This window comes from Eucyclogobius newberryi, unplaced genomic scaffold, assembly GCF_026437365.1.
Source record: "Eucyclogobius newberryi isolate DKJ021-1_F unplaced genomic scaffold, fEucNew1.0.hap1 SCAF_14, whole genome shotgun sequence".
Lineage (NCBI taxonomy): Eukaryota > Metazoa > Chordata > Actinopteri > Gobiiformes > Gobiidae > Eucyclogobius > Eucyclogobius newberryi.
In genome coordinates this window covers 32237187-32259838 of record NW_027315768.1, presented here as the reverse complement: position 1 = coordinate 32259838, position 22652 = coordinate 32237187, and the positions used below count along the sequence as shown (strand labels likewise).

Below are 22652 nucleotides of genomic sequence, written 5' to 3'. Positions count from 1 at the left end.
AGACCTGGTTTAGACTCAGATTAGACCTAGAATAGTCCTGTTATAGACCTGGTTTAGACTCAGATCAGACCTAGAATAGTCCTGTTATAGACCTGGTTTAGACTCGGATTAGACCTAGAATAGTCCTGTTATAGACCTGGTTTAGACTCAGATTAGACCTAGAATAGTCCTGTTATAGACCTGGTTTAGACTCGGATTAGACCTAGAATAGTCCTGTTATAGACCTGGTTTAGACTCAGATTAGACCTAGAATAGTCCTGTTATAGACCTGGTTTAGACTCAGATTAGACCTAGAATAGTCCTGTTATAGACCTGGTTTAGACTCAGATTAGACCTAGAATAGTCCTGTTATAGACCTGGTTTAGACTCGGATTAGACCTAGAATAGTCCTGTTATAGACCTGGTTTAGACTCGGATTAGACCTAGAATAGTCCTGTTATAGACCTGGTTTAGACTCAGATCAGACCTAGAATAGTCCTGTTATAAACCTGGTCCTTTAATTAAATGTTTGCAATGTGGCTCAGACTCTCAGCGGCCCAAATGCATGTAAATTGTTACGTAAAGACCGGATGGAAATGGTGACAAACGGTTCGCCCAAGAGACCGCGCCCGACCTTGAGCGATCTGCTCTCGCACCTCTGGATTGTCGCTCATTTTAGATGAGAAACCGCCGTGATGGACAGATGCCATTTCCAAACCGACGCCGAACATCCAGAGAAAAGAGCCACTTCACGACACAGACGGATAATTCCTTCTCTTTCGTCCAAACCGCCCGACACATCACCGTTATTACCGTTAAAGCGAATGACAATGCTGTTTTGGAGTATTGGTTTTGCTTTTTGCTTTGAAAAACGACATATTAGGTTATAAACATGCTCTTGAGTACTTTTACTTTGGTATCTCATGTGTATTGAAAACCACTCATCTGAATTTGGTGTTGGCTTTCCATCTCCCGTAGGCTAAATGTACTATTAAGCTAGCTGCCCCACACATGCTAATACAAGCACGCAGTTGTAATGAATGTGATTTGGCGCAGAAATGCTCAGAACGAATCTGCCAATGATTCGTGGCTCCGAAAAACAGACCACAGAAGACCTCAAGATCTCTACTTTTGACATTGCACGTCACAAACTTGAAACGGAGTGTTTTGTGAGGCTCGAGGGGAGAGGACCTCGTAAACGGGATGAATTAAACGAATGCGAATGATGCTAAATACAATTCTAGGTGTGTTTTGGATGACGGTTAAAAGCTGAAAAAAGTAAATCGTGCATAATATAAGTAGAAATGCTGCCGTATACATACTGTATTTTCTGGACTATAAGTCGCACCAGCAGAAAAATGCATACCAGAAAATTAAAAAAAATATATAAGTCGCACTGGAGTATAAGTCCCATTTTTCGGGGGAAATTGATTTGATAAAATCCAAGACCAAGAACAGACATTTCATCTGTAAATGCAGTTTAAAATAATAACAGATGAGAGAACATGGTGAATAGGTGTACGTATGCTGACGCTAACACCTTCAGCTACATGACGTATGCTAACGCTAACACCTTCAGCTACATGACGTATGCTAACGCTAACACCTTCAGCTCCATGACGTATGCTAATGCTAACACCTTCAGCTACATGACGTATGCTAACGCTAACACCTTCAGCTACATGAGGCACAGACAGAACTGTGGTAAGTGTCTGGTATGTTGACGTAACATATGAACAGTTATTCAGATAACTATAGCATAAAGAACATGCTAACAAGTTTACCAAAGCATCAGTTTTACCCCAAATCACTAAATCCATTGAATTCTTCTTCCTCTGTGTCACTTCTAAACAACTCCACAAACTCCAGAGGTAGAGGAAGTGCAGATTCTTCTTCTGCGTCGCTTAGAGCCTAGAGCGCCCTCTTGTGGTTGAAAATGACAAATAATATCACATATAAGTTGCTCTGGAGTATAAGTCGCACCCCGGCAAAAACTATGACTTATAGTCCGGAAAATACGGTATTTAGCTAATTATTTAAATGTTGTTCACTGTAAACCAAAATATTGAGCTCAAATTGATTAATTATTGACACGGATCCATGTCACGGATTCCTGTCAACTCCATCACTCAACATGCACGTTTCAACCAAAATGCTAACTTTGATCAAGCTAATTGTCAGATATTACCGTTATAACATTAAAATAAAGCTCATTAAAGCGGGTTTTACATGACGCGTCCCCTTAAACCGTCCCAAGAATGATTTTACATTACATTTCGTCATTTAATCCGCCTCACATAGAACTTTGGGGTGAAACGCTAATCCCGCGGGGGACAACAAACCCTCTTCCAAATTCAATTATTATTATTTTTTCGTACAGAAAGCAAATCTGTTGACACTTGCAACCCGGAGGCATGATTCTGTAACTTTGCCCATTTAATCCTCTCAACTCCTCTCTCCCTCCTTCGCTCTCTTCCCTTCTTCTTTGTCAGCACTTTCCTTTTGGCCACCACTTCAGCGCAGCTCCACTTTATAATATAGATTCTTTTGTGTGTGTGTGTGTGTCTCTTCTTTGGTGTATGGACTCAGAAAGCCGCTGTCCATCTCTGTCCAGACAAACTTGTGCCCTGAAAGCGGAAGCCGCCTCTAAATTCCTTTAATATTGATGACCCGCCGCTCCTTTTTGGTGATAAATAGATTTATTTTCGCGTGGACAGGTCAACTTCCAAGTGCGGCAAATACCCGGCAGATATTTTGAAAGCGATTGACGGATTGATGGAAATGGATAAAATTCGGGGGCTTCGGGCGATGCGCAGATCAAACAAGTTACGTTTTTTCTTCTTTTTTTTTTCAAAGTTTAGGATTTTTAAACTTTTCTATCCCCTGGGCCAGGTCAGGAGTTTTCGATTACACGGAACATGCTCAGCTTCAGTGATGATTTGGGGGGGAAATATGCCCCGATCTCGGCAATTATCGGGAGGTAGATATTGGCGGTGATGGGCGCGGCTAACGGTGTGACCTCGTTTGGCTGAAGTGAAAGTAAAAGTGTTGGACGTTTGACCCAGAGCTAAATGTGCAGCGGGATCAAAATACAGATCATTTTGGAGATGTGTGAATGTTGATATCGTTGACAAGTTGGTACTAATAATATAGCAAATCAATAATATTTTAGCTGTGAGTTGCGTGGAGTTTGCACATTCTTACCCCAGAACGAGACGAAAATATCTATTATAATCTTTCTATTCATTATTTTGAGCGATTCTTGAACCTGGATCATTTAGTATGTTTTTGTATCAAAACATATTACTCCCTGAAGAAGACTCTTTGAAAATACATTGACAAAGACACATGTTTTTATATAACTTTATTAGCTACGTTAGACATTACTACTACTTTACATTAGATTTACTTAATTTGACATTAAGTTTACTTCATTTTACATTAAATTTACTTATTTTAACGTTAGATTTACTTAATTTGACATTATATTTACTTACTTTACTTACTTTGACATTAGATATACTTACTTTGACATTAGATTTACTTACTTAGACACTAGATTTACTTAATTTGACATTAGATTTACTTAATTTGACCCCTTATTGGTATGAAAATATCCCAATTACAGTATATCCACTGTTGTTCTACACAATGACATTCTAATAAAAATCAGAAGTTCAGGCCATGTTTATAACCGTTTACTTTATCGCTGTAGTCGTTTTCATCAAAAAGTAAAATAAGAAATAGTTGAATTCTTGTCCTGATCGACGTTAACTTCCGGGAGCCGCCCCACACTTTGAGAACCGCCGCAGTAACGGTGACAGTCGATCGTCTTGATAGTGTCGCATGAATCACTTGTGGGTAAAAGTTGAAAGTGTTGTGGAAAGTGCTGCCCTGCTGACTGGAGCTCTCAGCGTCTCCATAACGACCCCGACTCGTACACAGGTTCCTCACGGCGCTCATCAGTCAGGCTAATCGTTCCCTTAATGTGGAACCGCAATTTAGCATTCCAACGACTCCGAGCCCGAGCTAATGTCTCCACAGGGTTTTATTGTCTCACGAAAAGCTTTTAGTCACCTCCTCAGCACATCTTCTTTAAGGTAAAACGTTTGGTATGATGAGCATTTTCACCCGCGACATAACGAACGTGAAAAACTGAACCAGAGCTAGTTTTGTCTCCGCGGTGAAGCTAACAACAGCTAGCATGTTAACGGCGCGTTTCCTGCTTCCAAGAAATGGAAATGGACACAAACGGAGCAAACTGGACTTATTTTCAACCCTCAGAACAACTTTTACAATAATATGTACTCTTTTACGTGGAATTTTGTATGTTCGTTGGGAAAATACATACACAATGATCTTTTGCGCCATTTCAGTGCGGAGAATTTGAAGAAATACAACTTCTCTAGCACTTTTTAAGCTTAATTCTTTGGAATATGAACGCAATAATGGCAACAAAGTCTTGTCAAGGCATTGAATAGACAAAGTATAGTTCTGTTCAAAATATTGCAGGCTATTCTTGCCAGACACGTGACCTGAGCGCCACCGGCAGCCATCTTGATTCAGGTCGCTAAATGTAAACAAATGTGCATAAACCGCTTGAATATCAGAAAGGTCACAATCTTTACCGTCAGCTGTGGTTCTGACATTAACAACAACAAATTACGTCGCACAAAAGCACAGCTGCGTTTCAAAACACAAATGTGGCTTCGTTATAGCGAGTGATTAGCGTTGGTAATTAGCATACAGGTCAAACACGATGGACAGAAACGGAAACGTGGCTCGTAAGTGTCCTTAACGTCTCCTGTGTGTGGTAATAGTGTCGCTCTAAATATTGGTTAAGCTTTTTGTGTGATTATAGCGCTTACTTTGATGAAGGTCTTTGCCAGATAAAAGTCTGTGTAAAGTCGTGTAAAAGCCGCTCAAAGCTACCGTATTTTCCGGACTATAAGTTGCGCTTTTTTCATAGTTTTGGCCAGGGTGCGATTTGTGTGCAACCACAAGAGGGCGCTCTAGGCTCTAAGCGACGCAGAAGAAGAATCTGCACTTCCTCTTCCTCTGGAGTTTGTGGAGTTGTTTAGAAGTGACACAGAGGAAGAAGAATTCAGTGGATTGAGTGATTTGGGGTAAAACTGATGCTTTGGTAAACTTGTTAGCATGTTCTTTATGCTATAGTTATCTGAATAACTGTTCATATGTTACGTTAACATACCAGACACTTACCACACTTCTGTCTGTGCCTCATGTAGCTGAAGGTGTTAGCGTTAGCATACGTCATGTAGCTGAAGGTGTTAGCGTTAGCATACGTCATGGAGCTGAAGGTGTTAGCGTTAGCATACGTACACCTATTCACCATGTTCTTTCATCTGTTATTATTTTAAACTGCATTTACAGATGAAATGTCTGTTCTTGGTCTTGGATTTTATCAAATAAATTCCCCCCAAAAATGCGACTCATATAGTCCAGTGCGACTTATATATGTTTTTTTCTTCTCTATTATGCATTCTTTGGCTGGTGCGACTTATACTCCAGAGCGATTTATAGTCCAGAAAATACGGTAACTGCCCTGGGAGACGTTACTAGTAAAAACTGACACTTTTCAGTCATTTCTATTACGACGTTCACTAAAATAACAAGCTATTGGGTAGTCTTCTTGATTCCTATCTTTTAGTGTAGACAAACCCTTCTGGACAGTAATGGACAATGCATTATGCCTCCTTTAAAACGCGTTTGAGGCTAATACAAAGTAAACCGATGTAATCCGCCTTCGCGACCAAAGACCGAGGAGCGAGTTTGAAAGAAACATGTGTTAAGCCCGAGGTCGTGACGTCTCTTCGCAAAAAGCGCGTGTCATTTTTGGGATTATTGAAATCTCTCCTCGGCAGACGCGACTACGCCCCGCTTCTGTTTGAGCTTCAGACGAGGCAGAATACACAGGCTAATTAACTCTCGCCCCCGTCATTCAGAAGCACTCGTTTAAAGCTTTGCAATTAGCGAAGGCGAAGGAGGAGTTCGAGTGGAGCTTTCTGAAAACGGAAAACGCATCGCGCTCAGATGAAGTCGCTTACGTTTAGGGTTTGTTCAGGGCTTTGTGGTTTATTTGACGTTGCTCTTTTGAGTGTTCACGGTAGAGTTTAGGCGGGCGACGTCACTCCATTTTTAGCGTCAATGGTGAGTAATGACATTTTCTCTGGTATAAGCTCAAAACACAACTGAAACGTGAACGACAAATAACAAATACCTGAATAACAAAAGCAAAAATATTTAGTTTGTGTCTGACATCTAAAGAAATTAATCCAAGTACCGTACTTTTTGGGCTACACAGCGCTCCTGAATAAAAGCCGCTCCTTGTACACCAGATGTACGCAGACACTGGGGGCGAGATTTTGGGTTAAGTGTCTTGCCCAAGGACACAACGGCAGTATTCACATGAGGCAGCTGCGATCAACCTGTGGGGGTCTGACCGAGCGGGGAGTCGAACCGCCGACCTTTGGATCAGAAGACGAGCTACTGACGCCTTGTACATGATATTTTCCCCATTTTTCGAACGTCCAGTACAATGTCAGTCCAGTCGATGATCGTCGGTCCAATTGGCCTCATCCATGTGTCATGTGACGGCCTTTTTCACTGTCTCCAGGAGGATGCTCCAGAGATGCTGCTGGTTGTGTCCATGGCAATGAGTCCTGAGCCCCAAACACATCGTCCTGAAATCCAGTGGCATGGTGATGTCATAAATTGTCCGTAAAGCTTTATCGATCTCAATCCAAAACTTCTGAGCAACAGGACAGATGTACATGTACAAAGATAAAGGCCCCAGCGTAGTGTCTTGGGTTTTCTTCGTTTGTGAACTGTAGTACTGTTGAGTAACGTTTGGTTTAATGTCGTTCGAGTCCGTGTCCTCCATTATTTGACGACGAGTTGGGTATGAATGGTTCGCGAGATAGTCCGTGGATAACAGCGCGGCGATGGATGTCGAGTGCGAGCGAAAGAAGTCGAGACTAGATTTCCTTTTCCTTTAAAGTGATCTGTAGTTTAGTTTCATCTTCGTAGCAGTTCAGGCATTGAGCATTTTTTTTTTTTTTTGTGGTGACGCAACAGCCCCCGGTAGACGATGGCGCAAAAGAGAAGTCAATTCACTGCGTTTAGATGTCAGAATCCTTCACGTTTCAGAAGTCGGACCGTCGAAATTGGCCTTTAAACGTATCCGTAAACTCCCCATAGTGCGCTTTGTACTCGGGTTGCCTTGACGCGCTCTTCCCTTCCCTTCTCTTTACCACGTTTTCCCACCCAAAAAAACACCAAACGGCACATCCATCCCGCTTCTGTCGAGGTTTTACGTAGAGGGATTGACTTTGAGAAGCCCCCCCGGGACACTCTTTCTGATCACAGCCGTTTGAGGTTTCGGGCCTCCTTGCGTTTTGCATTTAATAACCGCGATAGCTCACTCCTCTTCATTAGAGCGCTTCCCCCGACAGTCCGCGGCGCTGTGTGATTAAGCAGAAAGCACGGGCCCACTTGGGATGCGAGGAACGAAAACGACAAGGGAGGGAGAGGCTGGTGGGTTCGGTGGATTGTCGGATGAAATATCGCCTGACGGAGATTGATCGAAAGGTCTTCATTTGGCACGTAGAGAGGCCGCTGTAGTCAGATGAGTGGTTTTGTGCAACTGTACTTTGGAAAATGGGGTGGGGGTAAGGTTATGTGTCGTTAAAGGAATGCCGTGTCATTGATTTTCAACCACACATCGACGTTTTTGAGCTTTTAACCATGTTCAATCATCGTTCCCTCGTAAAAAAAGACTTGTTTTTAGCTTCGTTCATGCACTTTTCATCCATCCCGTCTTCTCTGAGCCTCATAAAAACGTGCAGTTTCAAATTTATCTGATTATAATGTCTAAAGAGGTCTCCCGTGCCATTTTTAAGTCCGTAAATCATCGACTTTCTACTGTCGAATCACGTTCATGACAACTGCGTGCTCGTATCGGCATGTCGGGGCAAGCTAGCTTTTGTTTTTTCCTTTTTGTGGTTCCCTCTGCTGCCAGTAGATGGAGCGCTAACACCAAATCATGATAAAGGAACGCCTGACCGGTGAAAACATGAGATGCCAAAGCAAATGTACTCGAGAACATATTTAAAGGCCAATAACAATTCAAACAATGCAGAATATACGACTCATTTCTCTTAATTTGGAGCGTCCTGAGCGACTTCTTCTTCATGGTGTAATTGCGGTATTGTTTTAGTGAATTTTGCCGTGAGCTGTGACTTACATGACTTTACTTTCCTGGTTTGTAAGTTTTGTTCCCATGGCGATGTTATTGCTTGGAACAGGTCAAAATGACGAAACAATAATTAAGATGTTTTTTCCTCATATTGATCATGGTGATTTTTTTATTCTAATTTACTGTGTCCTATCAAAAACAAACATGCATTTGATCGTTGCCACATAAAACAATAGTCAAAATAATATTCTCATGTTTTTACTGACAGAGAATTCAATGAATGTAAAGTAATTAAACTGATCTATCTTGAATTTATTCAATTACATGTTAATATTGCAAAAAAATGGGCAAATTGTGCATTTTGTGTAACGTTTCTATGTGTTTACAGGTGGACGCAGGTTGGATCGGGTTCTGGTCGATCGTCGGTGGATGTGTGTTTGGCATCGCCATGGCGAAGTAAGTCCTATTCATAAATAATCGGTGCAAAAAAGGGAAATGGGAACCGCTTCTTGTGCTTCAAGGCGAGACGCTGCGCGTGAAAAGGAAAAATGAAACTTCTCCTGTACGAAACTCACATTTATATCAAGTTTTTCAATCATGTCATGTTTTCAAATGCAAATGTGTGGACGAAACTGCCAAAATTGCACATATTTGGGACATTTAAAGTTAACAAAAAGGACAGAACCAGGTGTAAATGTATTGCTTGATTTTGTGAACATGTTAGATGCAGATTCAGTTGTATCATCTGGACATTTCGACTCACATCCAAGAGTCATTCTCAATCTGTGGATCTAGTCCGAGAACTCTGATACTTATCCTACTCTGAGCCTCTTGATGATTGTTCCTGTTTGTCTATTAGTATTGTTTTTAAGTTTCACCTTAAACTGATCTTCTTTGTTACCCCAACAACCCTGTAATGGACCATATAAATCCTATTGTTAGCTGGTTGCAGTTCACTGGCTGCAGCTCCGTAACTTTACCTCATAGACTGAAAAAATATGACTATCTAGGAATTTTTCAATACTTTTTCCAATACTGAGTTGTATTTTTATATCTGTTTTCTTCCCCATATTAGCTGATATAGACATTGCCCTTGACATTTTGCCCATCCAATTTTAAACTAAGCAATTCATAAAGACAGAAGTAAAAAAAAAAAATGTATGTTTTATGTTCATGTAAATATGTGTCTGGAGACTTAATGACCCGTGGCCGACCCGGTGCTTCTCATTTGAACTGCGGTGTTAAACTGCACGCTCAGCTTAAGAGGTAAAGTTCCTTAAGATACACAAAATAACATGCAAATGTGTACATCCGACCTTTCCGCTGACGGCAGTGTAAATCCACCGCAACCACTTGGTTTTGGTGCAGAATCTGATTTGTCACCTGCAGCAATCAGCAAATGTGGTGCAGGTTATTAACAAACATGAACACTGTGACGGCGCTGCAAAGGAAGCGTATTTTAAAAAAGGATCACGGGCAGTATTTCCTGAGAGAGATGCAGGACGCGTACAAGTATTCAGGGCTCGTGTTCAGCTCCAACTCCAGAACTCACCGAGGCTCATTCTGCTTTCTGATTGGCTCATACGTACAAGCAATATTTGATGTTTATGAAATTTTAACTGCACAATATTTAAAAAAAAAAAAAAAACTCGACTTGAACAGCATCAATAAACATATTTGACACACAGTTGGCAAAATCATTCAGATGTTTGTGTCGTTATTCAAACTTTGGTGACAAATGTCTGGGGCCTAATTGAGTTTAAAGTCCATGTGACAGGTGCTCATGTTTTTCTAATTATGACTTTGTTTGATGAGATGGAGCCTGTGCTAAACATTGATCATAGTTTTACATCTGTCAGGCTCCAGTTTGTGAAGAAAAATGAGCAAATGAACGTGGAAAAATACAGGAAGTCGAGTCCTAAAACAGTCGAATGTGATGTCATCAAAAAGCGCCGTTCCAATTGAAAATTCAATTTACTCGCAACGTTCACATTATTCTGACAGTTTAAACCGGCATTTGACAAGATAAACGTGTTATCCTGTGTTATTATTTGTCTAATGTAACCCAGGTGAGAAACGCGGATCTCCCGTTTGCGCGCTCCTCGCACTCTCTCTTTCGGCTCATTACGTCATCACGCTGTTGCGCCGTGCATCAGCCGGTCACGTGGCGCTGCGCCGCCAATCGTCGGCATATAAACAGGAAATGAGTTGCGGCTCGGGAAAAATGCCGGTCGGGGAATTCGGGTTGCGCTGCAGGAGTCGACTACTGGACCCAGATCATCTTATTTAGATCTTATATTAACGTCGAAACTGGCCAGATTGGATGGCGAGCTAGGAAAGAGTCAAACTGATCCAGACTGATCCAGACTGATCCAGACTGCCTAAAGCTTCACAAGCCCGGACTCCACAAGGACTCCACCTGCTCTGGTCGGGCCGGTAGGAGGCTCCTGTAGCCACCCTTTTAGAACTTTCCAAAGAACATTGTACTGTTGCTTAATGAACAATTTGAAACCACACTGCACTTTACAATTCAGCGTGACACACGCTGAGGACACTTTGTGAACTGTCCTACGTGGATGATTTTTTGAGATTGAACTTTACGATGTACACATCTTCTTCTATCCCTATCTTGTAAATAGTAATGAATGGCCATTCTTGTATATTATTATGTTTATATGTCAATTCAATATATGGTACCTGCACACGTAATTATTGTCTCCTACTCACTCTGTTCCGAGAGCCGCATCTAGCACTTCTGATCGAGCCCAATAACAACACATTGTTACCTGTATTTATCCACTTGTAAACTTGTGACACACATGCTACACTAAACACAATTATTGTATGATTTAAATCGATTTTAGCCTTTGTTTGCAATCTATTTGCTAAGGAACGTTATAAACTGGAGAAAAATAGTCAAAATGTTTCATCTAATCTTAAATATAATCATGTGTTTATTTATATTTACTGAAATGCGTTGTCTATCCTTAAGGCACCTTAAGGCATTTATTTTATTCCACAGAGGGTTTACCGTGTTTCCGGACTATAAGTCGCACTGGCGTATAAGTCACATTTTTTGGGGAAACTATAGCATAAAGAACATGCTAACAAGTTTACCAAAGCATCAGTTTTACCCCAAATCACTAAATCCATTGAATTCTTCTTCCTCTGTGTCACTTCTAAACAACTCCACAAACTCCAGAGGAAGAGGAAGTGCAGATTCTTCTTCTGCGTCGCTGAGAGCCTAGAGCGCCCTCTTGTGGTTGCCAGTTTGAAAATAATGAATAATATCACACATAAGTCGCTCTGGAGTATAAGTCGCACCCTGGCCAAACGATGGTACTTCATCTATATGAATATAAGGGTGAGCCTATGCTCACCCTTATATTTGAGTTACGTATGGGCTAATCATAATTCTTAATCATAAGTTGACTTTTTGCGTACTTCGGTGCCTATCATGTCGCACGTTTGGTGAAAGGTTTTTGCGGAATTTTTTTCTCTTTATTTTTTTTACCTCTCTCTCTCCTTAAATCCATTACCTTAAACGAGTCGGACGTAGCGCCGCCGTTAGCCCGTGACGCTAGCGCCACCCGGGTTCTGCTGATGCATACAGAGCCTTTTCAGCGAGCGCGGCGGCACGGGGCCCATCCGTCGCCCGCTCCGGCTGATGTATGCGGATCGGACGGCGCGCTCCCGGCTCAGTGTTTTCCTAACGCGCTAATCAGGAAAATGAGCTGCAGACTCGGCCGTTAATCAATGGCAGAGGCGAGAGAGTGTGTGCAAACAAAAGCACTGAATTATTGGTGTTGATTGCACAGCGCAGACGTGTGTGTTCACTCTGAATAACGGGAAAGGCTCATTCTTTACACAGCTGCGGATGGAGAGGCTTTTTTTCAACACTTGAAACGGTGCACGGGGCCAGAACGCCGGTGATTTGTCAGATTTTATGGTTGTAAAAAATATATGATGTGGTTAAAAAACACGTATTTCTTTTGAAAAATGTAACGATTGGGTCGATTCAAAGCAGACATTTCAAAGAAGACGAATCGCTTTCAGCTTTTCGCCCTGGCATTTAATCACATATCATTATTTTTTACATTTTGTTCTTGTAAAAATGCAATATTGATTGAAAAGTACATCAACTGATCCATCGAGTTGCTGTTTCTGGTATTTCACAGTAGCAAGCGGCACAATTTCGTCCACAGCGTTTTTATTTTTAAAACATTTGTGGGTAATTTATGAGTCCAAAACAGAACTGTAGGTGAAAACTGAAATGTTCTAAGCCACAGGGCAAAGCAGGAAAGTCACTCAAAAATATTAACGATGAGAGTAAATTATAGCCCTCCTAGGGATGCATACCTAAACCCACGTTCAGGTTCAAGTCCGGATTCGAATCCAGAGGTTTAGGTTCAGGTCCGGACCTAATGAGTCCGGCTGAACTCATGCCATTTTTGCATAATGTTATAACAGCGTAACACAAGCAAGTTGAAGACACTTGAACAAGGACGACTATCAAACACAAGGCTTAACTGCAGAGTGAAATAAACTCAATTTATCTGGTTTATTCACTGTTTATTAACAGAAGTTACAACTTACAAACCACAAGCTGCGAGCTAACACACATTCATGTGTTTTACTAGAGGAACAACTTCCGAACAAGAGCATGTTGAGTATTGGTATTGGGGCAGCGGTTTCAGCTGATACTATGTTTGTCAAGTTTATTACTGGTTTGACTGGGCTGTTCCCCACACCTGAAGTTTAATGCCTTTTGATACATTTCCACTCTTTAATTTTGCAGATCCATTGGCATCAAAGTCATGTAAAAACCTTCAAAAACCAGCATAACAGTCAACTCGAACCACTATAAATCAATCAACTTAGCAGAATAAAAAATAGAATATGAAAATATTTTACACTACACACAATACATCACATTAACAGCATTAAACACAAGACCATATTTAACAACTGTAGAATACAAATACTATTACTAAATATAAGCTCCAGTTAATGAATCCAGCAATTAAACAATATTACTTTGACTTAGTATTTACTTAGATGTATAAATATGTATATTGCACATTAACCCACTGAAATAAATGCTACACCACAACATAAGTTATTTTATTCATATTGTAGCAACCCTAGTCTCTAGTGCGCGTGCGTGCGGTCTCTGGGGCGGAGCTAAGAGCGGGCTCAGGAAACCAGGTAGTTTCTGATGTTCCTGTTCCATCACCATGGTTACGGCCAACAGTAACCAACTCTGTTCAAGAAATAAAGTGACAACTTGTGAGCACTAAACCAGCATTACTGACCTGAGCGAGAAGTTACAATATTTACACCAAACCAAAGCACAACCCGCTCCTTTAACAAGCGTTAAACTAACTCACGGAGCGGCACAAGCGGCGACGCACGCGGCGGCTTCAAACGATTTAATTAAGTCAGAGATCTTCCCCAATGTTCGGTCTCTCGCGTCTTTAAACTCATTGCGCCGGCTTCAACTTCTGCCGCGGGGAAGACACGTGCGTCGCTGATGCTCCGGGTGCGCCATTGACAGCGATGTCAGTGTTTATGTCTTTTCTAGTGCGAATTTCGCGATCTATGGAAGGTTTCAGATGGTTTACATTCTAGAACGTAAAGGATATAGAATGTGAGTGGTAGATTTTTAATGAGTCCAGAACCGAATCACTGGGGTATCGGTTTTTTTGGACCTGAACCGAAACGTTTTTACAAGTCCGGATCCGGTCCGTCGTAGCGGTACGCATCCCTAAGCCCTCCTCATATTATTTTGTAAAATATGTCTCCTCTGAAGGCGCTGTACCTGGTTTTATCCTGAATATTCACCGCGATGAGTTTAAAAGTACTTTTCACGAGTCTCTGAGCTAAGAAGCTAACAAACATTAGCATACGCGCTGTTGTCTCACTTTCACCCGAATAGATGCTTTTTAAAATACATCTGTGCTGAGACTAAACAGATGTAACTTTATTATATGCAAAAATATCAGGTAAATAAACGTGTGAAAATCCGGTACATTAAAATAAACCAATATACCGTATGTTCAACTTGAGTAATTTAACACACTAAAGTTCCAATTTATTCCTCCAAAGTTCAACATCCAGAAGCCTCATCCTTTAGCTTTAGACCCCGATGATTGTCCTTTGTGAGTGATTCGATCACAATTAGATTATTTATGTTTAATGCTGCCTTCACGTGGTCCGCGCAGGTTAATGAACATACCTTTTTTCATAGTTTTGCCCGGGGTGCGACTTATACTCCAGAGCGACTTATACGTGATTATTATATATACGTGATATTATTTGTCATTTTCACACTGACAACCACAAGAGGGCGCTCTAGGCTCTAAGCGATGCAGAAGAAGAATCTGCACTTCCTCTTCCTCTGGAGTTTGTGGAGTTGTTTAGAAGTGACACAGAGGAAGAAGAATTCAGTGGATTTAGTGATTTGGGGTAAAACTGATGCTTTGGTAAACTTGTTAGCATGTTCTTTATGCTATAGTTATCTGAATAACTGTTCATATGTTACGTTAACATACCAGACACTTACCACAGTTCTGTCTGTGCCTCATGTAGATGAAGGTGTTAGCGTTAGCATACGTCATGTAGCTGAAGGTGTTAGCGTTAGCATACGTACACCTATTCACCATGTTCTCTCATCTGTTATTATTTTAAACTGCATTTCAAGATGAAATGTCTGTTCTTGGTCTTGGATTTTATCAAATACTTCCCTAAAAATGCGACTTATACTCCAGTGCGACTTGTATATGTTTTTTCTTCTTTATTATGCATTTTTTTGGCTGGTGCGCCTTATAGTCCGGTATATACGGTACATGAAATACACGCTTTACACAAACATGCTCTGAAGCGTGTCATGTTCAGCAGTTCATATTCCCGTCTTCTCTCAAATGCCCCTGGGACGTGTTTGAAATGTGAACTCTGAACTGAAAAGACCCTAAACCGCCCTTAATTGGTATTTTATTCAAATCACCCGCTCGTCTCTCTCCTCTTCGTTAAAGCCTCGGTCATCATTAAGAAGCGGCTACTTTCCGCTCGAATTCTGCAAACTTTGGCTCGCAGTTCATCTTGGTTATTAGATGAAAAATGGCCACGGCGCAGTGTTTTTGCTTTATTTATTTTATGCCCGCTCCATCTCCATCATCCGTGAGGCGTCGTTAAATACCGTCCCTGGAAACTCGAGGTAATGAACTGAATAAACCTCCGTGGATGGCCTCAGAAAGTCCATCCATAAAGTATTCACATTGCAACACCCAGTAACGACACCCTAGCCTTCACGACAGTTTTAATACAGCAAACGAATACCGGTTCATCGTATTATCAGCGCCACACGTCCCGGTTTAAAGCGGTGGAACACGTTTTACAAAGTGCCAGTTTGAGAAATCGATGTGAAATCAGTTTGGACAAGAAATGACCTGCGTACAGACATAATTTCCCCAAATGCAGATAAAAGTACTCAAACTTAAAGGGGCGCTGGGGAATGTTTCTGTTGAGCCGGGGGTCTGCCACTAGTCTGTCTCCATAGAGATGCTATTGCTTTGTCCTTTAAAATGGCACTTTTTTGATATTTTAACCACATTTTAACATCGTTCCTTCATTGAAAACTTAACTCAGGTTGTATTTAGCTTCGTTCAGGCTTGTTTCATCGACGCTGTTTACGAAGTGGTCTCCCCTGCACCTTATCCGAGCCTCAAAAAACCCTCAGTTTCAAATTTCCCAAAGGTAGAGAGCGCTCCGAAATCTTCTGCGCCCTTTTAAAGTCCATGCATCAACGGCAGACTCGTTCTGAGCTTTTTTGGTGTCAAATCGCGTTCATTACAGCTGCGCGCTTGCGTTAGCATGTCCAGGCAAGCTAGCTTTTGTTTTAACCTAACACATTCAGCTAGAGTTAACAATTTTTCAGATAACTATACTAACAAGTTTACCAAAGCATCAGTTTTACCCCAAATCACTAAATCCATTGAATTCTTCTTCCTCTGTGTCACTTCTAAACAACTCCACAAACTCCAGAGGAAGAGGAAGTGCAGATTCTTCTTCTGCGTCGCTTAGAGTCTAGAGCGCCCTCTTGAAAATAATCAACATGTAAAATGTGGTTGCCGGTGTGAAAATAACGAATAATATCACATGTCGCTCTGGAGTATAAGTCTTACCCCGGCCAAAACTATGAAAAAAGGAGTGACTTGTAGTCCGGAAAATACGTTCCAAAGTAGTTTGTCTTTCAGTCCTCTCAAACATGATACGTCTGGACTCAAACGCCGTATTTTGCAAGTCTAATCACAGTTTCAATGTCAGAAAACGTACTGTTCCAAAAGCGTTCAGTCTTTTACGCATTAGGCCGGTCACTAGTTTGAGACCTTTACCCTTTTTTCCACTCAAACTGGACTCGTTTAATCCAAACTTCATGAGGGGCATCGGTGACAAAGCTCCTTATCAGAGCCTTGAGTCTGAGCGAGGAGCAGAGGAGAATAAGCCTCTTACTGCACTTCACCATCAGATCGGACCGAGCGGAGTTTTTAGCCTCTGGTCCGGGAACTTTGGCGAGGACCAGGATTATCTTATCTTCAGCTCTTCCTTTCCCCCCCTCACTCCCTCCTCCTCCCCCCCCCCCCCCTCCCCCCCACAGCTTTGTTGGCTGTTGCCGAGAAACGGGGTTGAATTATGATGTCACATTTGTGTCATTTATAACGAGGGATGTCATCATAACATCCCAGTGATTTGTCTCTTTCTGTGCTCCGACGTTTTTGTGTGGAATTACTGTATTTTCTGGACTATAAGTGGCACCGGAGTATAAGTCGCACCAGCCAAAAAATCCATAACAGAGAAGAAAAAAACATGTATAAGTCGCACTGGAGTATGAAATGCAGTTGCAAGTGTGAAAATAACAAATGATATCACATATAAGTCGGTCTGGAGTATAAGTATAAATGTAAGTATAAGTCGCATCCTGTCCAAAACTATGAAAAAAGGTGCGACTTATAGACTGGAAAATACACGGTAAGTAGCGTTTGTGGTTTTTTTTAACCGTCAATTCCTCTATATGATACAGTATGTAGCCAATTTTGATCATTTTCAATTTAAAACGACTACTAACTTAAATACGGTCTATATATGTCACTGTTTTGCGTAATAAAAGTATAATAAAATGGTTAAAACTAGTCCACAACCCTGTCTTACAACTAACACGTAATGGAATGGTGTAATCAGGTTTTGTGCCAAAGTTTTCGTTGCATTTTAGTGTTAAAATCAAGCTTTATGTCTTTCGTTTAAAGCAGTTGGTCAGCACAAATCAAATATCGGCCTCTACTGGAGATTCAAGGCTGATCGGCAATATGCTAAAACGTGCAAATATCTCTAAAGTTGAGATGAGTTAACCTTGCAATAGTCCTGTATACTTGCTATTATTTTGAGTTTAGCGCTTGCCATGTCTTTAGGATGTCCAACACCCCTTGAAAAAGATTAATACCGTATTTTCCGCACTAAGATAAGATAAGATATTCCTTTATTGTCCCACATGGGGAAATTTCATTGGTGCAACGCAGGTAGATACAGAGGTAGATCCAGAAGAACAGATCACTTATAGGAAATCTGAAAAACACTTTCAGTAGAAGATCTCCTATAAATAAATAAAAACTCCCATAGACAAATAAATAAATAAATACATAAATACCCTAAAAAATACCCTATAAAAATACACTAAAAGGCGCACTTAAAAGCCTTATATATGGATTAATTCTGGTTGTGCTTTCTGACCTCGAAGTGATTTTGTGTGGTACACGTTTCGCTTATTGCACCTTATATATGAAAAATAGTCAAAAATGGACCATTCATTGACTGTGCGCCTTATAATCCAGTGCGCCTTATAGTGCGGAAAATACGGTAACTGCATATGTGTATCGAGAAGCCACTTTTTTTTACATTTACCAATCGTACACTGCCGGTCCAGATGTTAGAAGTTTCCTCTGCTGATGTTTCCAGTGATTTGACCCTTCACAAACGCACTGATCTTTCCATGACCGCGGGATTCGTCTTTCCATCCGTCTTTCCATTTTCCCTTTGTTTATTCGTTTTAAAACTACATGGATAGAACCCAGAATAATACGTACAAACATGTAACGTAGTCCTATTCATGTAGTCCAGTTTAAATGCCCCAACTGTCAATCATTATGTCAGTCCAGTCCTCGATCGTTGTTTGAGTTTGCGTCATACATTTCCTTCTGCCTGAAGTATATGTTCCGTACGTATCCATTCACAGTGTCCATGGCAGGAGTTCTGAGGCCCAGATGCATAGTTCTGAAGTCCAGTGGGATATATTTTTCCATTTGACTTTCTGCTCCTCCATTGTGATGTACTTGTATTTTCCCACTCTTTGTCTGTCAAATCAAAATGACCTTCTCTTTCCTATTTGTTTTTAATTATTTGGTACGATGGTCGTCCAGATTGTTAATGCATTTATATAATTTAGTTATGAAAAATAGTCTTGTTATAGTATTGTTCCACTTGAAAGTTCTGATTTAAGCCTCAATACAGATTTCAGTCAGAAGGTTATAATAGTCAGTGTTGCGTTGTTTAGTATAACTTCTTTCATTGTAAATATCGATAAAAGTCCCACTTCTCCCAGCCAAACGATTCCTTCAACATATCAAAGCTTTTCATGTGATTATCTTTTACAATCTGGCCCTTTTATACCTTTTGTAATTCAGATTTTGGGGTCGAGTTTAAACACCAATCGCCCATTCAGCAATTATCCAACAGGAGGAGACGACCTGTTTGCTTAGTCAAATCCAGGTGGCGCCATTTTGTATTGTTTTAATTGTCCCTAAATATGTGTGTTTGGTTTGTGCAGGTTTTCGGACTCCATTCGGGGGATGCTGAAGCTCATCTTGGTGCTGATGTTGGCTGGAGCCTCTTTGGCCTCCACATGGTTCACTCTGACGTGTCTGAGCCAGTACACGCACCTGCCGTCCACTGCAGGTACACGCCAAGGGCCTCTGTGCACAACAGTGTTAGCATCTGTGTTAGCATCAGTGTTGGCATCAGTGTAGACGTCCGTGTAGGCATCCGTCCGTATCAGCGTTATCATCAGCGTTGGTGTCAGGGTTAGCATCCGTGTTAGCATCCGTGTAGGCATCCGTGTTAGCATCCGTGTAGGCATCCGTATCAGCGTTGGCATCAGTGTTAGCATCCGTGTTAGCATCTGTGTTAGCATCCGTGTTAGCATCCGTGTAGGCATCCGTCCGTATCAGCGTTATCATCAGCGTTGGCATCAGCGTTAGCATCCGTGTTAGCATCCGTATTAGCATCCGTGTTAGCATCCGTGTTAGCATCTGTGTTAGCATCCATGCTAGCATCCGTGCTTCCTGGCCAATTCTACCTCTATGGGCTTTTTGTTTGTCATGCTTCAGATCTCTTTAAGTTGGATAAACTGGAGAGAGATTGCTCTAAAAGCCTAATTTTAACATGTGTTTGCTGCTAATAAATGACAAAAAGAAGAAAAATAGCTTGTAAAAAATAGATCAAATTCAGTGTCACAGTTTTATAATGAATGTATATATGATTTAACAATTTTGACAATGTTTTGGCGCCTGACAACCACTCGACCACAGGGCTTGTTACAAAACATTACCACATGAAATCTTCCGCATGGATTATTAACGCTAGCGACTGCATGCTAACGACACTTAATGTTATGAAAGGAATAAAGCACCAAAAATACAGCGAGCCCAGTAACAGTTCGACCATTTTTGGCTGTTTTTGTTTTAGCTCATCAAGTCCCACTAAACCTGCATCAGTGAACATGAAGTTATGTATATCGACTCGTGATACTCAAAATATAACAAAGCGTCTACAAACTTCAAAATTAATGTTTTTACTCTGCCGCCACTTTCAGATTAATGGGACAGAACCTTTGTATCCGTACAAGGCTGTTATGTGTTGTGATAATACTGCTGTGTACTATCTACAAAAAAGTATTTAAGTATTTTATCAATCGCAAACCCGGTAGAAACGGTAAAAACATCCTTAAACTTGTACACATGCAGAGAATGACAAAGAATACGAAATTATACATTTTATTTGTAAATATTCTCTATCTAGAAGCCTTAAATAAGATAAGATATTCCTTTATTGTCCACACATGGGGAAATTTAATTGTTGCAACGCAGCTAGATACAGAGGAAAAGGACAGATAACTTATAGGAAGTTTAAAAAACACTCTTAATAGAAGAACTCTTATAAACAAAAACTCTTATAAACAAAAACTCTTATAAACAATAACTCTTATAAACAAAAACTGTTATAAACAAAACTCTTATAAACAAAAACTCCTATGGACAAAACCTCTCATTTAATAATAAGGAATGGAAGGGGGAAAAAAAGATGAAAAAAAATGAGCATGTTTCAACCGTCATTTGTATTTAAAAGTCTCTCAGAACAATAGAAACAATAGTTTGACTGTTCGCTGACAAGACGACTGCTAAAATAATCGTTTGTTGCCGCCCTTATTTCCGCCTGATGGACGTAAACGCACCGCTCTGTGTTGCACGTCCTGCCTGTGTTGGCTCCAGTCGTCACCACAGTAAATATTGACTCGCTCACGTCGCTCTCCCCCAGCCGAGCGCGAGCCGGTCCTTCCCACTTTGTGATTTCACCTCTCATCATCCATCATCGCCGCGCGCTCCTCTGTGACGGGGCCCAGAATTGCTCGGGCGCTGGCTCCGGGTCCGTCCTGCTGCTCCACCTGGCACCCGCCGCGCCCTGCTGCTCCACCTGGCACCCGCCGCGCCCTGCTGCTCCACCTGGCACCTGCCGCGCCCTGCTGCTCCACCTGGCACCCGCCGCGCCCCGCTCCGCCTCCCCCACGCGAACACCCCCCAGACTCTGTGGACACGTGACCCAGCGCTCGGAGCCTAATTGGGTCGGATAAACTGGAGTGGATGGCTTCATTTCGGTTAATAACGACGGAAAGAAGAAAAAACGGACAAATGTTTAGACCGGACCTGAATAATCGCAATCATTTAACAGAATAATCTTCAAATCCCTGACAAGAAAAAGTATCAATAAATCGATCACATTTATTTACAGAGCACAATTCATACAAAGCGCATTTTAAAGTGCTTTACAATGTTAAAAACTCATTAAAAAAAAAAAAAAAAACCACACAATACAGTTTATACAAATATAAAAACAGTGTACCGTATTTTCCGGACTATAAGTCGCACCTTTTTTAATCGTTTTGGCCGGGGTGCGACTTATACTTATCTACCTGCGTTGCAACAATGGAATTTCCCCATGTGTGGACAATAAAGGATTATCTTATCTTATCTTATATACTTATAGATGCGACTTATATGTGATATTATTTGTTATTTTCACACTTGCAACCGCATTTCATACTCCAGTGCGACTTATATGTTTTTTTTCTTGTACATTTTTTGGCTGGTGCGACTTATACTCCGAAAAATACGGTATGTCAAGATAAATCAATGAAAAAATATAAAAACAAATGAACATGGTATTCAAAATATTCAAAACCAGGTAAAAGTATTTCAGCCATAGGCGCGGGCGGCTAAATGACCAAAAAAGTAGCACCAGAAGCTTTTGTCAGTTTAGCATGTTTCATATTTCGCTCAGAAGTTAACGCTCCTGGACGTGCACTGCTCAAAATCTAAAATAAACTGAACTGGGAATAACAATAATGCAAATACTTTCCCAAAATGAAGCTTTAAAGTTCGTAGAAATGCAGAAACTACAAATTAAATCCAGATGTCTATGTAGCATTAGCGCTCGTTTTGTGCCGCCGTAAGAGAGACTGAGTGCGCTCGGGCTTCATCCGATTATCTCCGCCTCCCGTGCTCACAAACCGTTACCGTGGGCGGCGGCCAAACGGGACCGGCTGTGCCCGGCGACGCGGCCAGGACTCTCGGCGACGATTTATCCTGACCGATTATAGAGAGCGGCGTTTTTGTACAGAGGTGCGCGAGCGTCCTGGAGGAGAGTACGGGCCGCCGCGCTCGTTAAAGTGCACGTGCCGGGTTTGCATATGGTACTTTGGCGGGCGGGGCAGTCCCTGTGCGTAGTATTTGTCATGAATTTACATCGGTCGAGCGGCAGTTTGGGAAGAATAACCGACGCTGAACGGTACAGGAAGTGGAGCCGCCGTTCAAAACAAGGAGTCCCTCTGTGATGTCATCAGAAGGCGATGTTCCAGCATTTTTCTGACGGTTTAAACGGTCATTTAGCAACAAAAAAAAAGGTGTCGTCAGGTGCCGCTTTTTGTCAAATCTTAACTATTGTGTAATTTACGTGGATTGTGGCTCTTGTTTACTGTCTTGCTGCTAGGTGACAGTTGTGGGTCACATCTGCTGCTCATGTCCGACCAGAAAGTACGAGTAGAAACTTCTCGAAAATGGTCAAACTGGGGACA

The 22652-nt window shown here is 41.4% G+C and overlaps 1 protein-coding gene across 1 annotated transcript in view; it reads left to right on the top strand.

Annotated features, from left to right (window-relative positions):
* The window catches only part of slc49a4 (solute carrier family 49 member 4), a 106090-nt gene that overhangs the window by 63703 nt on the left and 19735 nt on the right, over window positions 1-22652 (top strand). Inside the window, exons 6-7 of the mRNA XM_072445253.1 lie at window positions 8586-8653; window positions 19074-19201. Of these exons, the coding sequence (XP_072301354.1) occupies window positions 8586-8653; window positions 19074-19201 (196 nt within the window). The remainder of the gene's footprint in view (window positions 1-8585; window positions 8654-19073; window positions 19202-22652) is intronic.